General features: G+C 35.3%; 2 protein-coding genes and 1 long non-coding RNA gene across 7 annotated transcripts in view; 2 read left to right on the top strand and 1 right to left on the bottom strand.

The window, feature by feature from the left end:
- The window catches only part of PTPN12 (protein tyrosine phosphatase non-receptor type 12), an 86,168-nt gene that overhangs the window by 38,509 nt on the left and 29,812 nt on the right, over positions 1 to 17,847 (top strand). For all 5 annotated transcript variants that reach the window (XM_043871591.1, XM_043871594.1, XM_043871593.1 and 2 more), the window contains exons 3-6: positions 9,823 to 9,899; positions 11,467 to 11,562; positions 12,284 to 12,322; positions 15,254 to 15,325. In XM_043871591.1, the coding sequence (XP_043727526.1) occupies positions 9,823 to 9,899; positions 11,467 to 11,562; positions 12,284 to 12,322; positions 15,254 to 15,325 (284 nt within the window). The remainder of the gene's footprint in view (positions 1 to 9,822; positions 9,900 to 11,466; positions 11,563 to 12,283; positions 12,323 to 15,253; positions 15,326 to 17,847) is intronic.
- LOC122673748 lies at positions 3,247 to 5,308 on the top strand. The gene is made up of 2 exons (XR_006334816.1): positions 3,247 to 3,407; positions 4,069 to 5,308. It is a non-coding gene; the product is annotated as an uncharacterized LOC122673748 (long non-coding RNA).
- On the bottom strand, positions 3,430 to 4,070 carry LOC122673747 (60S ribosomal protein L17-like). Its single transcript, XM_043871596.1, has one exon. The coding sequence runs from the start codon at positions 4,031 to 4,033 to the stop codon at positions 3,479 to 3,481; it is 555 nt and encodes a 184-aa protein (XP_043727531.1). The 5' UTR covers positions 4,034 to 4,070; the 3' UTR covers positions 3,430 to 3,478.

Below are 17,847 nucleotides of genomic sequence, written 5' to 3'. Positions count from 1 at the left end.
AGATATGGGACCTGCGGGTGGCTGGTAGTAGCACAGTTATTACAAGCTGGCCGCAGAGCATAATGACGAGTTCTGACTGGAAGTTCAAGTCCTGCTTCTGTCACCTGTTATCTGTGTGATTTTGGATTCATGCTTTCTGTGCTTTAGTTTCTTCATCTTCAAAATGGAGATTAAAATAATAATTACCTTAAAAGATTACTTTGTGCATGTACAATGCCTACAGTTGTCCCGAGCACATAGTAACCACTCATTAAGCTTTTGGAAAATATAATTCACTTTTCTTACCAATCCACTTCAGAGTAGTGAATGGTATGGATTTCTGAATAGTTCTTCTAAATTAAGCAGTATGATTTTGAGGTACTCTTATTATGCTCTAGAATTACTGTTCAGTTCAGTTGTGTCTGACTCTTTGCGACCCCATGGACCACAGCCCTCCAGGCCTCCCTGTCCATCACCAACTCTCGGAGTTGACCCAAACTCAAGTCCGAGTCAGTGATGCCATCCAACCAGCTCATCCTCTGTCGTCTCTTTCTCCTCCCTCCTTCATCCTTTCCCACTATCAGGGTCTTTTCAAATGAGTCAGCTCTTCACATCAGGTAGCCAAAGTATTGGAGTTTCAGCTTCAACATCAGTCCTTCCAATGAACACCCAGGACTGATCTCCTTTAGGAAGGACTGGTTGGATCTCCTTGAAGTCCAAGGGACTCTCAAGAGTCTTCTCCAACACCACAGTTCAAAAGCATCAATTCTTCGGCACTCAGCTTTCTTTATAGTCCAACTCTCACATCCATACATGACTACTGGAAAAACCATAGCCTTGACTAGACAGACCTTTGTTGGCAAAGTAATGTCTCTGCCTTTTAACATGCTGTCTAGGCTGGTCATAACTTTTCTTCCAAGGAGCAACCGTCTTAATTTCATGGCTGCAGTCACCGTCTGCAGTGATTTTGGAGCCCCCCAAAAAAGTCAGCCACTGTTCCACTGTTTCCCCATCTATTTGCCATGAAGTGATGGGACTGGTTGCCATAGTTTTCTTGAGCTTTAATCTAATGTTTTCACTCTCCTCTTTTACTTTCATCAAGAGGCTCTTTAGTTCTTCTTCACTTTCTGAGATAAAGGTGGTGTCATCTGCATATCTGCTGCTGCTAAGTCGCTTCAGTTGTGACCGACTCCGTGCGACCCCATAGATGGCAGCCCACCAGGCTCCTCTGTCCCTGGGATTCTCCAGGCAAGAATACTGGAGTGGGTTGCCATTTCCTTCTCCATCTGCATATCTGAGATTATTGATATTTCTCCCGGCAATCATGATTCCAGCTTGTGCTTCCTCCAGCCCAGCATTTCTCATGATGTACTCTGCATATAAGTTAAATAAGCAGGGTGACAATATACAGCCTTGATGTACTCCTTTTCCTATTAGGAACCAGTCTATTGTTCCATGGCCAGTTCAAACTGTTGCTTCCTGACCTGTGTACAGATTTCTCAAGAGGCAGGTCAGGTGGTCTGGTACTCCCATCTGTTTCAGAATTTCCTACAGTTTATTGTTATCCACATAGTCAAAGGGTTTGGCATAGTCAATAAAGCTGAAATAGATGTTTTTCTGGAACTGTCTTGCTTTTTCGATGATCCAGCGGATATTGGCAATTTGAACTCTGGTTCCTCTGCCTTTTCTAAATCCAGATTGAACATCTGGAAGTTCCCGGTGAACGTATTGCTGAAGCCTGGCTTGGAGAATTTTGAGCATTACTTTACTAGCGTGTAAGATAAGTGCAATTGTGCAGTAGTTTGAGCATTCTTTGGCATTGCCTTTCTTTGGAACTGGAATGAAAACTGACCTTTACCAGTGCTGTGGCCACTGCTGAGTTTTCCAAATGTGCTGGCATATTGAGTGCAGCATTTTCACAGCATCGTCTTTTAGGATTTGAAATACCTCAACTGGAGTTCTATCACCTCCACTAGCTTTGTGTGTAGTGATGCTTCCTAAGGCCCACTTGACTTCACATTCCAGGATGTCTGGCTCTAGGTGAGTGATCACAGTATCTTGATTATCTGGGTCCTGAAGACCTTTTTTGTTTAGTTCTTTTGTGTATTCTTGCCTCCTCTTCTTAGTATCTTCTGCTTCTGTTAGGTCCCTACCATTTCTGTCCTTTATTGAGCCTATCTTTGCCTGAAATGTTCCCTTGGTATCTCTAATTTTCTGGAAGAGATCTCTAACCTTTCCCATTCTATTGTTTTCCTTGATTTCTTTGCATTAATCACTGAGGAAGGCTTTCTAATCTCTCCTTGCTATTCTTTGGAACTCTGCATTCAAATGGGTAGCTTTCCTTTTCTCCTTTGCTTTTGACTTCTCATCTTTTCACAGCTATTTCTAAGGCCTCCTCAGACAGCCATTTTCATTTTTTGCATTTCTTTTTCTTGAGGATGGTCTTGATCCCTGTCTCCTGTACAATGTCATGAACCTCCATCCATAGTTCATCAGGCACTCTATCAGATCTGGTCCTTTAAATCTATTTCTCACTTCCACTGTATAATCATAAGGGATTTGATTTAGGTCATACCTGAATGATCTAATGGTTTTCCCTACTTTTTTCAATTTTAGTCTATGCCAATGAAGAGTTCCCAATCTGAGCCACAGTCAGCTCCTGGTCTTGTTTTTGTTGACTATATAGAGCTTCTCCATCTTTGGCTGCAAAAAATATAATCAGTCTGATTTCGGTGTTGGCCATCTAGTGATGTCCACATGTAGAGTCTTCTCTTGTGTTGTTGGAAGAGGGAGTTTGCTATGAGAAGTGCATTCTCTTGGCAAAACGCTATTAGCCTTTGCCCTGCTTCATTCTGTACTCCAAGGCCAAATTTGCTTGTTACTGCAGGTATTTATTGACTTCCTACTTTTGCATTCCAGTCCCCTATAATGAAAAGGACATCTTTTTTGGGGGGTTAGTTCTAGAAGGTCCTGTAGGTCTTCATAGAACTGTTCAACTTCAGCTTCTTCAGCACTGCTGGTTGGGGCATAGACTTGGATTACCGTGATATTGAGTGGTTTGCCTTGGAAATAAACAGATCATTCTGTCATTGTTGAGATTGCATCCAAGTACTGCATTTCGTACCCTTTTCTTGAGTATAAGGGCAACTTCATTTCTTCTAAGGGATTCCTGCCCCCAGTAGTAGATATAATGGTCATCTGAGTTAAATTCACCCATTCCAGTCCATTTTAGTTCGCTGATTCCTAAAATGTTGACGTTCACTCTTTCCATCTTCGGTGACTACTTCCAATTTGTGTTGATTCGTGGACCTAACATTCCAGGTTCCTATGCAATATTACTGTTTACAGCATCGGACTTCGCTTCTCTCACTAGTCATATCCACAACTGGGTTGTCGTTTTTGCTTTGGAATGAAGAGACGGAATTAATGTGCACACTCTTTTTTTTTTTTTAAGACAACCAACACTTTTACTTTTATTTGCATTTATTTTCTGCGGCATTTATTCCCGGGCCATAAGTTTTTGTTTCTTCAGTTTCTTCTGGGATATCTTTTTCTTCTGTGCAACCTCCTCTTCTGGTTTAGGAACAATCTGTTCTTTTTCAGTAAGGATCATCTCAATGTGGCAGGGAGAGCTCATGTAGGGGTTGATCCAACCATGAGCTCTGTAAGTCCTGCGCCTCATCTTAGGGGCTTTGTTCACTTGGATGTGCTCAATGACCAGAGAATCTACATCTAAGCCCTTAAGTTCAGCATTACTCTCTGCATTTTTGAGCATGTGTAGTAAAAATTCAGCACTCTTTTTGGGCCACCGACCCTGTGTCCAGCCCCACTGTTTGGCCTGTGCACACCTACCAACTCCACCATTGTAACGACGGAATGGCACACATTGCTTCTTTAAAGTGACATCCTTCAGATACTTGGTGGCTTTTCGGATATGCATACCCTTTATGGCCTGGGCAGTCTCACGAGTGTTCTTAAAGTGAACACGAAGATTTGAACCTCTTGATTTACATGATTTTGTGGGGTTTTCTGGGTCGAGTGAATAGCGCACCATTTTTAAGGGTCAGCTCAGGCCGCTTACCGGAAAAGGTGCACACTCTTAAAGAAACAGTGTTTCCACCTTCTTTTTCTACCATCTGAGGAAATGAATCTCAAACAGCTTCAGGTTTCTGTTTTCATATGTTGTATCATTCATTCATTTTACAAGAAGCTTTGAACATATACAATGCGCTGCACATAACAGCAGAAAACAAACTGACCAAACACCCTGCCCTTATAGAGCTTATAGTGTAGGCAAGGTGATGAACAATTCAAATGACATGTGTGGTCTCTCATAGTGGTTAGTGCTATTGAGAATAATGTAGTAGGAGTTACATAGAGAAAACTGAGAAGGAGGAAGCTTTATTAATTTTAACTAGAGATAGAGGGGGACGTTCAGTGCTGTTACACTGGCCCTCTGAAAAATGAAAGCCTTGCTTTGTGTTGTTTGCCAGTTTCTTTAGGAAATGGATTATTTGCCATAATCATCAAAACAAAACTGAGGGAGGTACTATTGTATGCCATTTTGCAGATAAAAAAGTGAGACAAAGGTGAAATAGCTTTAGTTCAGTTCAGTCCAGTCGCTTAGTCGTTTCTGACTCTTTGAGACCACGTGGGCTGCAGCACGCCAGGCCTCCCTGTCCATCACCAACTTAAATAGCTTGCCACACAGCTAATAGTGTGGTGAGCATTTAAACCCGGGCAGTTTGTATCCAAAGTATTGGTTTTCAGCCACAGTGATTTTGCTCCTAAAGACACATTTAGTGATGCTAGACATAGTTTGGTTGTTTGGTTCTTACAACTAGGATGTGGCGGGAGCAGGCCGCTACTGGCATCTCATGCGTAGAGGACAGGGAAGCTACTGCAACCTACAGTCTAGAGGCCACAGCCTCCTCACAACAAAGAAGAGCCAAGGTCAAATAAAAGTTAGTGCTGAGCTTGAGAAACCTTGCCCTAGAATCTGAGCTCTTAACCATTGTGCAGTAGGCAGAGTAGCAGTACCTTTTTACTTTATTTAAGGTTTGACAAGTCAGTTTCCAATAAATTTCTAATCATTTTAATTTGGAAAATTAAATTGAAAGTAATAGTTTTTAGAAATACGTATTTTCCTCCTGTCATAAAAATAATGCAAATTGACAATTTCTTTTGAGTCTTTAGCATGACCAGTGTTTGCAGGTATGTTTTTTTTTTTTTTTTTTTTAACAGCCTTATTGTGGTATAATTTAAATATCATAAAGTTGACCCATTTTTAGGATGGGGACTCTTTACACTGTTGATGGGATTGTGAATTCATTCAGCCACTGTGGAAAACTGTATGGAGTTTTCTCAAGAAACAAACAAAAAAATAGAACTACCATATGACCCGACAGTGTTACTCCTGGCTGTATATACACAAAAAACAAAAACACTAATTTGAAGAGATACATGCATCCCGGTATTTTTATATACCCCAGATACAAGTCATTTTTTAGGTATTATGATTTGCACATTTCCCCCCCCTCAGTTTTATGGTTTGTCTTTTCATTTTCTTAGTGGTGTCTTAATGCACACTTTTAATTTTCATGAAGTCCAGTTTATCAGTTTTATGGGTCATGCTTTTCATGTTCAGTTCAAGAACTTTTTGCCTAATCCAGATGACAAAGATTTTCTCCTGTGTTTTTTTCATTTCATTCCTGTAAGTATTATAGTCTTAGCTGTTACATTTAAGTGTATAGTCTATTTTGAGTTATTTTTTAATATGGTGTGAGGTAAGGATCTAAAATAATCTTTGAGCACGTGGCATTGTTCCAGCACCATTTGTTGAAAATTATCCTTTCTCCACTGAATTGCCTTAACTCTTTTGTTGGAAATCATTTGACCGTAAATGTAAGAGTTTATTTCTGGACCCCTTAATTCTATTTCATTGACACCAGATCACAGTATCTTGATCATTGTAGCTTTATAGTAAGTTTTTTTTTTTTTTTTTAATAGTAGGTTTTAAAAGCAAGAAGGAGTGTTAAGTTCTCTGTGTTCTTCTAAAAAATTGGTTTGGTTATTCTCAGTCCTTTGCATTTCCATATAAATTGTGGGATAAGCTTGTCAATTTCTGCAAAAATTCCTACTGGAATTTTAATAAGGATTGTGTTGAATCTATGGATCAGTTTGAGGATAATTGCAATCTTAAAACATATTGCCTCTTTAAATCTACGTGTTCATCAACGGATGAATGGATAAAGAAAGTGTTTATGTATATATATGTGCTGTGCTTAGTCGCTCAGTCGTATCCGACTCTTTGCAACCCTACAGATTGTACGTAGCCCATCAGGCTCCTCTGTCCGTGGGGATTCTCCAGGCAAGAATACTAGAGTAGGTTGCCATGCCCTTTTCCAGGGGATCTTCCCAACCCAGGGACTAACCCCAGGTCTCCCGCATTGTAGGTGGATTCTTGACCATCTAAGCCACCAGGGAACCATATATATAAGACAACTCTGTTTATTTAAATCTTTAATTTCTCTCAGCAGTGTTTTATGGTTTTCAGTGTACAAATCTTGTATTTTTTCTTTTAAAAAGTTTCTATGCTGTTGTGAATGGAATTAATTTTATTTTCAAGTTGTTACTAGTATATAGAAATATAGTTCATATTTGCACATTGATTTTTTTTTTTCTCTTTTTTTAATCCACTGACCTTCAGACGGAGAAGTCTGCCAGGCCCCAGTCCATGGGCTCACAAGAGACAGACACAACTTAGTGACTAAACGACCACGACCTTCCTGGACTCATTTTTCTTAGTAATTTTTCTGTGGAAATGTTAGGATTTTTTACATATCAGAATCTTGTCATTTGTAAATAATGATAGTTTTACTCCTTCCTTTCCAATCTGAGTGTCTGTTTTGCCTTATTTCCCTGGCTGAAACCTCTAGTATAATGTTGACTTGAAGTGGCAAGAGCAGACATTCTTACTTTTGATCCATTAAAAGTAATTTCATAATCACTATTCAAAGATCACTTAGGTTTTTCTCAGGCTATCTTGGAGATTTGGTTTATTTTATGCTAGACCACTGAGACCAGTCCCATAATTAAGAAATTTCTAGATACTCCTTTGTCAAGGATGACCTGCCGCTTTTGTTTGTTGAAAGGGCTAAAACTGAGCTGGCTAGCCTCTAGAAGTGATGGATCAGGGTATTCTGCCTATTCCAGTGTTATTATGGAGATTCTTTTCTTTCTCACACCTAGGATATATCAATAGGTGTGTGTTTTCTTGGAGGCAACAATATATTTATATATTGTTTTGTGTGTGTATGTGTATTTGTTGTTGGAATAGATGTTGATGTTTGTTAAAGAAGAAAAAAGCTGCTACTTTAAAGAGCCGCCTGTGTAGTGAATACTGGTTTTATGTATTTGGAAATGGCTCCTGGCAGACTGCAGAAGCAGGCAGCAAAGCCATGAAATGAAAAACAATCATTTCTTTCATATTCTTTAAGTTATTTCTCCTCATGTTTATGCTTAACAGGACCACCGATAAAGAATCTTAAAATATGCATCCTATGTTATACACAGCATAATACTGATGTTTAAATTCTCAATCATATTCTGTGATTATACAGTATGAAGCAGTGACTAGAAAATTTGCCTATGCCTTAGAGTGTTTAAAAAAAAAGCCGTTAAAAAATTCTCATTGAAGTATGGCTGATTTACAATGTTGTGTTAGTTTTTGGCGTACAGCAGAGTGATTTAGTTACACATATACATTTTCATAATCCTTTTCATTATGGCTTATCACAGGATATTGAATAGTTTCCTGTGCTATATATTAGGTCCTTATTGTCTATCCATCCTATATGTAATAGCATGCATCTGCTAATCTCAAATTCCCAATCCTTCTTTCCCCCTTCCACTCTGCCTCTTGGCAACCACAAGTCCGTTTTCTATGTCCATCAATCTGTTCCTGTTTCATAATGTTCATTTGTGTCCTATTTTATATTCCAAATATAAGTGATGTCATATTGTATCTTTCTCTTTCTGACTTCACTTAGTATGATAATCTCTAGGTCCATCATGTTGTTTCTAATGGCATTATTTCATTAAAAAAAAATCCATTTCTGTGTCCCATCGTGAACTGACTGAATCAGACTTACCGCAGAATATGGGACTCAGAAATCTTGCTTTCTAAGTTGTTTTCCCCAGCCCCTTGTTGCTATGTGATCAGCAATAGCTGAGATGAGAGTGGCAAAATGTTGACACTTACTGAAGATGGGTAATGATAGATGAAGATCTTTATACTATTTATTTTTATATACACATAAAATTTTCCAGAGAATTTTTTAAAAATTTCCAGCTTGTATGTAGCAGCAGCTTGGTACCAGTATTGGCAGTCATTTGGGAGCCACTGTGCTCATTGGACTCACAGTCCCCAGAAACACTTACTAAGGATCAGTGGTCAGCCAACTACTGTACAAAGTCTCTGTCTTTGAGATACTTTGTATATAGGCTGATAGGCCACATGAATAAGGGTAATTAATTGGGACCTATCATTATTGGCAAACATGGTAAGAAGAAGCATCATATAGTTATTTAACTGCCATATACTGACTTCAGAATTGTTCTATTATCATTTACCCAAAGCTTAGCATTTTTTATATGTAGATTTCTGATCTAAAATAGCTTTTTAAAAAAGACATGTCGGATGTAATGAAACAAGGAACAAAGCATTGATACACATGCATGTATTCTCTTTCCTGGAAACATGGAAAGGGGATAAATAATTTTAATTGGAAACTAGTATGTCTTTCTTATATATCTCTTCCTACATATTTCCAAAGAAGATTTCACCAAAAATAAATAAATGAAATTAGCAGAACTGGGCCTTTGTATTAATGTACAAATTCAGTTTGTTTACTAATAAATTAAGTATTTTTCTTAAAAAGTTTGCTAGGGGATTTTCTTGACAGTCCAGTGGTTAGGACTCCACGCTTCCACTTGCAGGATGACGGGTTCAGTTCCTAGTTGGGGAATTAAGATCCTGCATGCCACGCAGCGAGGCCAAAAAACAAAAAGTCTGTTAAGTTTATTTGTATTTGTTACCATTTCTGTATGTCTTTTTGTATTTTAATTGTCTTTAATAATCACTGTCCCTGGATTAGAAACAACCAAAATGATTGTGGCATGTTACATGTTATTAGGACCATGAAATTAGGTGATCCTACTACTTTAGTAGGATTTCACAGGCTCAAAATCTAGCCCCAGATATTTACTAAGTACAAAAGAAAGGATAGTAATTTAACAGTGGAGGTATCAGCTGACACCAATTTAGCTGAGTGAACACTACCCATTAATATTATTTGTCAAGTGAAGTATTTAGCACTTTTCACACATCATCTTAATTTACTTGTCACTTTTACTTAATTTTTTACTTTTACTTAATTTTTATAATTTCTTATAAAATATGAAAGTTAGAGTTCCTTAAAAGAATTCTGACAAACAAACTAATGTATTAAGTGGTTTTAGTGCTCACCACCTAAAATGCTTATTAAAAACTGTAAACATGTAAATCCCAAACTCTTGTATAGTAAATCGAAGATGATGCCCAGGACTTTGTATTTTTAAAAGAGGTTCTGAATATTCTGATTCGAACTTTGAAACACAGCTTTATAATGAGACCTACTTCCTATCAATATGATGTTAGAAATTACCCTGCTTAAAGTCAATTTTCATTCATTTTTTAAAAGTGAATAATTTTAGCTATTTAATCTTATTTATGGCTCATTAGGGAAAAAACTTGTCTGCTCATAGGACGTTATTTAAAAAAATCCCTTTTTTTCCCTGTAGTTGATCATAGCCGAGTTAAGTTGACTTTAAAGACTCCTTCTCAAGATTCAGACTATATCAATGCAAATTTTATTAAGGTATGTATTAACGTTAAACGGTGTTTCTCTGCCATATTTAATGACTTCCTACAATACTAGTTTTATTAAAAAATTTTAAATTGCCTGATGTGATAGCAACAGTAAAAGAAGTAAAAATAAAGTCACAGCCATGACATATTTTTATGTTTTCCTTCTAGCATCCTTAAAGATTTTTGCTTAATTTTATGATAGTGGAGATAAAGTTCTTTTGTTTATGTGTTTCTTCTTTTACATTGAAAGCTTATTATAAACACCTTTGTTGCTGATTAGGTGCTAAGTCACATCCAACTTTTTGTTGACCCCCATGGACTGTGTAGCCTGCCAGGTTCCTCTGTTCATGAGATTTCCCCAGGCAAGAATATTGGAGTGGGTTGCTGTTTCCTTCTCCAGGGGATCGTCCAGACCCAGGGATCGAATCCGCATCTCCTGCATCGGCAGGCAGGTTCTTTACCACAAGCCACCTGGGAAGCCTTTACTGATTGCTAAATTGTCACGTTTGTTATGTACACAAATGTACTTAGTCATTTCTGTTAATGAACCATATAGGGTATTTACCAGTAGAGAGATTCAGACTGCTACTTGAGTAAATAGAAGACTATTTTGTTCTGTTACTCTGTGCTTTTGAATTTATTTACTATAGTATTTTGTTGAGAAAAATATTAAGATGGTAAGAGTTATATGGTAAAATTAATATCAATGTCAAAATTGAAGAATTATGGTTCCAAATAAAAGCTTTTTCCTGAAAAGTCAATTTTATTACAAATATGGCAGAGCCCAAAACTAATAGTTAAACAAAAACTAATACATAGGGACTTCCCTGGTGGTCCAGTGGCTAAGACTTCCCACTCCTAATGCAGGGGTTCATTCCCTGGTCAGGGAACTAGATCCCACATACTGCAACTAAAAAACAAACAGAAAGCTTCCACATGCAGTAACGAAGATCCTGAGTATTGCAGCTAATACCTGGCTTAACCAAATAAATGAATAAATATGAAAAAAAAAAACCTAATACATAGTTCATTCTTTCAGATATAATTGATGCTTATGTTCTTTCATAAGGACATTTGTTAAAAGTTCTAGTTTTTAACTGTACCTAATAACACTGGCTCGCTGTATGTGCTGGTTTAACATTTTAGTCTGCTAGTTTGTTTGATATATTCTTGGGTTTACTATTAAAAGTATATTTAGTAGGTGCTTAAACCAAAGGCAGCTATGGAAGAATCTAGCTAAGAAAGAACTATTAGCTAGTTCTAGTCTTATTTTTTAGAATTGATGCATGCTTTTAAGTTTCTGCTAGTTAGTTTTGTTGACTAGGGCTTTCAATTCCTAGGTAACTAATAATTTTTAAAACAGCATAAGGATGTTTACTTTTGAATTCTATGAACCATGTTTCACCAGAAGCTGAAGTGAAATATATTTTGTCATGCTTTTATACGTTATTAAAGAAAAATTATTTGGAAATTGTTTAGGTGAAAACAGCAGGAATGCTAATAAAATTTGAAAACTTAAAATTTAGGTAAGAAAATATTTTTGGTAATCATAATTTGTATGTTTTTAACTTTTTTAGGGTGTTTATGGGCCAAAAGCGTATGTGGCAACCCAAGGACCTTTAGCAAATACAGTAATAGATTTTTGGAGGATGATATGGGAGTACAATGTTGTAGTAAGTATTGCATGAAATGGCATGATTTTCTAGCCATAATGATGTGTTAACTATATCCTACAATATGACTTTTGAGTCCTAATGATATGTTAATTATAGTTAGTTTATTAAAAAGACAGAAACTGATGGCTAGGTTGTCTTGTTAAATTTTGACAAATTTGTTGAAATATTTCAAGAATAGAGTATGGCAGTACTTTAAATCTTGGTCTAAGTTGGTAGTATAAGACAACTACCAAACACTGATAGATGGGTGGAAGGACAGCTATGTGATAAAAACAAATATTGTCAAATGTTAATGGTAGAACATAGATGGTAGCTATACAGTGTTTACTGTAAAATTATTTCAACTTTGCTGTATGTTTGAAACATTACATTATAAAACTATTGGGATGGAAAGCAAATGTAATAACCTTCATGTTTAAAGACAGTTACATTCAACCTTTAGTAAGCAAAGTATTTAATAGTGCTATTCTATGTGATAAATATCCTGAATGCATTATTTTAATTACAAAAGACATATCTGTAAGATTCAAAAAATTCAGTTCAAATCAAATACATCTTGTTATTTGAAACCAATTTAACTCATACTTTTAATATTAAACCTACCAGGTATACTTCTGCTCAGAATAAAAATAATTCTTGAAATGTTCATTTTGTTGGAAAAGTAAAATTGCATTTAACTGATATATTCTCAATCTTATCCTACCCCCTTTCTTTTTAGATCATTGTGATGGCCTGTCGTGAATTTGAGATGGGAAGGGTATGTATAACTGTTAACATTTAAAGTAATTGTGGAGTATTTTTTTTTATTACTTCATTTCTAGGGATATATATTCTTGGTCTTTTATTATATTCTTAGCCGTAGTTGTTAAAATAGTTAATTCTTTTCTCTTTTTGTGTGTTCTGCTGTTGCTTTCATTTTAACAACAGGAGCCAAATCATCCTTAAGCACATAAAATACTTTTATATTTTATAGGTACATTTTATGATATATTTAAAATAACAGATTCTATATTGTTACTTAGTATTGTTACTTAATAGATTCTATATTGTTACTTAATTAGTCTTATAATATTTAATGGTTTGTAAGTAGAACACTGTTTATGGACAATAAAAATGATTTAAATAATTCTGATTAATTTACAGCTTGAAATTTCTAATTTCTGTCTGCCAATTCCACTACATTTCTGTAATGTTATCTCCAAAATAAAGAGAAGAAAATTCCTTAACTTGAAATTTTTAACATTGGTAAAAAATGTGTACAAATGAAATTAGTATCAAAACCATTCTGATCTCCTGCAGAACTGATTCCTAAAGCGTCATTTTAAGCATGAACGTCTATAAATGTGACAAATAAATTATGTGATAGTTTGAAGTATCCTTATGCAAGCATAGTTCATTAACTGCATTATAGTTAAACTAAGAAATGATTTAAAAGTTGTAAAACTTATTAAAATTTTCAGCCAAGGATACATTGCATAAAACAAGATACTATATCTTTCAGTTATGTAAAATATTATTATTTATAAATCACTAGAAAACCTTATTTTTACCAGTAATTTTTGTCATTCCTCCCAACCACATTAGTTACCAGTAGCGGAAACATTAGCAATGGGACAGAAAATGAACAGTGTAAGATTAATATACAGACTAAGATACTGTTAAGTAATTATCTGTTTAAATATTGTCAGTATGTACTTCGGTACCATTATTATTATTAATTAGTTGTATTACGAAATTTAACCTTCCTAAATTTTTTTAAGTTACTTTTAAGATTTAGGCTTTGTTTCTCTTCTTTCTATTAATAAGCTCACACTATATATCAGTAATAATGCTTAAAAGATAAAGTTGTATTGAGTGCAAAAACTTTTTGAACCTAATGACTTTTTTTGGATTCATAGTGTTTTGTTAGTTGGTTTTGTTGTTTTATCGGTCAGGGCTATGGATTCATTTGATAATCTCCACTTTGACTTAAGAGTGTGACCTAATGGAAAGAGCACAGGTAATGAAATCAAACAAACCTACACTTTACTGGCACTTGGAGCATGGTGCAGTGAACTGCCCCCTCTGAGCTTCCGCTTCCTCATCTCTGAAATGAATGACAAATTATTATAGATTAAAGACCCTGATGCTAGGAAAGATAGAGGGCAGGAGGAGAAGGGGGTGACAGGGGGTGAGATGGTTGGACGGCATCATCAACTCAATGAATATGAGTTTGAGCAAACTTTAGGAGATAGTAAAGGGCAGGGAAGCCTGCGTGCTGTGGTCCATAGGGTCACAAAAGGTTGGACACAACTTAGCAACTGAACAACAGTAAAATTCATATATGATGTTTAACACATACATTTTGGTATCAATTGTATCAGTAATTAGTTCATACCTGGAATATAAATACCAATATAATCTTTACTAAATGTTGCTCTGAATGAGAGCCATGTTAGTCACAAACTTTCAATTCTTACTAAGTTAATCTCCTATAAACTTGTTTTCTGCTTCAGGATATTAAAGCTTTACTAAGTGAAAGACCAAGAAGAAGAAAAAAACCTTCAAAATAATTAATTTTATCATTTTCTATAAATTCTACTGGGAAATGAAGTTTGTGACTTTAAACCTTCTAAAATTTTAGTAGTATTTACTCTAAGCTAACTGACATATTAGGCAGTTCTACTTTTTGCCCTGAGAGCAGTATTGTCAACTTACAGTTAATTCCAGCCTATAAGTAACAATTCCACTTACTGTATTTAGAACTATGAGGATTTAGTAAGAATGATGTATTTCCCGCTGCTAAAATGTATATTTTAAGCTAGATTGTCAGTTATAAAGACTTTCATTTTATTGGGTCTTACTGGTAAAATTACATTATTTCTTGCATCAGAATCACTGGATCTTCTATGAAGTTAGACTTTTATTCACTTACCTAAATTTTTAAAATAATGAGGCTTAATACTAGAAACCAATGTAAATGAATATTCTACTATTTCTATACCTGTTTATTATGGGAAAATAAGACAGGATACTGTTTGATTATACCTTCTCTAATCTAAAATAAAAGTGAATAGTTTAAATAATACATTATTCTTGTATAGTGTTTTTACCAACAGTAGAACATTTGAAATATACTCAAATTACTTAAAACAATCATGTAAGATAAGGATTATTATCCCTGTTTTTATAGGTAAAGGAACTAAATGTAAACAAATAGTAAAATTGCTACCTGTAACATTTCTTATACCAAGTGGAGTGCTCTTTCCACTATGCCACAGATTTTATACTTAATGAGAATTCAACTAGGTATTATAGATATTGTCATTTTATAGCCATTAAAACTTACATGCTAAATTTCTTACACTAAATTGAGCAACTTCTTATACTAAATTGACCTCCTTGTGCTAGGCATTTAAAAAAAAAAAGCAATTTTTCTTTTCTAGAGGAGGATCTTTGGAGTCTATATAACAAGCAGGTAGAAATGAACAGTTTATACACTTAGTTGAATAAAGTTCTTATTACTAATCTTGATGAGGAATTAGTAGCCCACCTTTAAAGAGTTGGATAAATCTAAGCTCCTAGTCCCTGCCTACTGACGGCAGTTGTTTGTTTTCTGGGAATGAAGAACAAGTGGAACACAAAATATTTGTAAAAGTTCAAATAAAACAAATTATCAGTTATTTACTAACCTTTTTTTGGACAACAGAAAAAATGTGAACGGTATTGGCCTTTGTATGGAGAAGACCCTATAACATTTGCACCATTTAAAATTTCTTGTGTAAGTACTTATTTTCATATACATTATTTAATCAGGTAGTGGCTATGTCAGACTGATGAGTAGTTAAATTACAATATGTGCTGACTTATGGGTTATATAAGCTAAGCACTCAACGTGTTCATGTGAATCTATAATTATAATAAACAAATATTAATAATGCTTGTTTTATACTGCTTTTTAAAATTTGAGTATAATTGTTTTACAGTATTGTGTTGCATAATGCTTATAAATTAAGGAACTTTGAGAATGACTTTTCATGAATGTATAATTTCCTTATTATGTTAATTATGTCTTAGTCTTTGCATGTAAGTTGATTATAAGTGTTACATATCTAAGAATAAACAAATAACTATGCTCTTATTCAACTAATGGGAAAGATCCTTGATGATGAAGCATAGTTTATGATGTTAATCTTTCATATCTATGTTATTCTCCCCAGAATTATTATAATTATATACAAAGGTTTGAGAACCTCCATCCTAAAAGCAGAGATTGACCCTTTATGGCAGGAAACTTGACATAAAACTTAAAATAGATACCTATTTGATGAGCTTTGGAAATGAATTAAATTCAAGTTCTAAAACTAACAAAGCACAAATCTGAGAAGATGAATTAAAAAACAAAAACAATGAGGGGGAAAAAAGAAACAGCAAGCTTTAGAATAGAACCAACACTTTGCTTTGGATTATATATGATGGTGTCTTTTTATAATCACTTAAAAGAAAATTGTCTTATTTGTTCAACTCAAAAGACCATGATCAAGCTTACATGAAAATAAAATAACTTCGCTATATTAGTCAGGATTTTCCAGAGAAACAGAAGCAGTAGAATGTGTATATACAGAAAAGAGACTATGGAGGCGGGTAAGTCCAAAATCTGCAGAGGTGCGCAAGCTGGAGATCCAGGACGAGCTGATGCTTCGGTTTCAGGCTGGAGACCCACAGCCTGGAGACCGAGAGCCAATACTGCAATTCTAGTCTAAAGGTGGGGAGGCTGAGACCCAGACAAACTAACATTTCAGCTCCAGTCCAAAGACGGTCAGCTGTAGAACCAGGAAGAGCCAGTGCTGAAAGCAGTCTCCTGGAGAATTCTCTCTTACTTGGAGGAGTCTGATCCTTTTGTTCTATTCATGGGTTAACTGGATGAGGGCCAGCCACTCTACTCAAAATCCACTGATTTAATTGTTCATCTCACCCCAAAACTCCCTCACAGGAACACCAAGTATAATGTATGACCAAGAATCAGAGCACACCGTGGCCAAGCCAGATTAACACATAAAATTGACCATTACATTACCCATCTCAAAACTGTTTTTTATTTTGTTTTCCATGGTTAAATGAAATATAATTTCTATGATCTTACTCGTCGTCGTCGTATTCAAGCAGTCCTTAATTTTATGACTTATTTGTACTTAGGACTTCTGAATTCCTCTTATGCTGCCAGGAATTTAGTGCTTTCTTGGTTGATTTAGATAAGGACTCAAGCTATGTTCCCCAGTCTCCTTTACAATGCAGTGTGATTGTTAGAATGTTCACTTTAACTCATATTTATAACAGCCTGCATTTAATATATAGTCAATTCTCTAAAATCCTGGTTAGAATTAACTGTGAATTAAATATTTAAAAATTCTACTGCATTTCATATTATTTGCAATGAGTAAAAAACAGTATATAACCATATTGTACTTCTGTGACAGAACACTATCTAATCCCACCCCTACCCGCCCCCTCCTCCCCCCCCCAGTTTAGAGAGTATTCTACAGAATTAAGTACCTGGACAGTTCAGGAAACTTAGTTCTGTGCAATGTGCTTATGTTGAACATTTTTAAATTTAAATGTACTAACTGTAATGAATGTCACAATTTAGGTGACAGCATATAGTGATTAATTGTCAACAAAAAAACAAAAATTTTTTAACAGGCAAGGATCAGGAATAGTAAACAATTTATCATAATGAATAGAGAAAAGTAGGAAAGAGTTTAAAATTTGGAAAAAGATGAATTGATTTGAGGATTAGTTTTTCAATTGCACTAAAGAGTAATTTTTTAAAGTCCTGTTAATAAAAAGTTTGATTTGATCAATAAGAGCTGGTTTGATTTGTCAGTGATGGGATTGCTGAAAAAGCAAAATTTTTCTTTCAAGATTTGAAAATGGAAAGTAATTTGTGTGTCATGTGATTGTTTCAGAGAACTCAAGATTTGTTATCACTGTTGTAAAACGCAAATCAAATGTATGACTAGAAAGCAAGGTAGTGAAAATAACCATAGTAAGTGATTTGACTCGACTTGGCAATCAGAGTGTTTAAGACTGAGAGTATGGCTGATTCATGTCAATGTATGACAAAAACCAGTACAATATTGTAAAGTAATTGGCCTCCAACTAATAAAAATAAATGAAAAAAAAAAAAAACTGAGATTATGAAAAAAAAAAAGACTGAGAGTATTAGAAGTTCTCTCGATTTGGAGATGGGAAAGAGGGAGAGTTGGTGAAGGGTGAGGGCCTGGCTAGCAGGAGCTCAGAAGC

The sequence above is a fragment of the Cervus elaphus genome, chromosome 18 (genome assembly GCF_910594005.1).
Source record: "Cervus elaphus chromosome 18, mCerEla1.1, whole genome shotgun sequence".
In the NCBI taxonomy this organism is placed as follows: Eukaryota; Metazoa; Chordata; class Mammalia; order Artiodactyla; family Cervidae; genus Cervus; species Cervus elaphus.
Note: the sequence above shows the minus strand (reverse complement) of the source record. Positions and strands in the feature narration are given on the sequence as shown.

Bases quoted from the DNA above. Each gene is read 5' to 3' on its own strand.
- LOC122673747 (XM_043871596.1), bottom strand. From the start codon at position 4,033: ATGGTGCGCTATTCACTCGACCCAGAAAACCCCACAAAATCATGTAAA.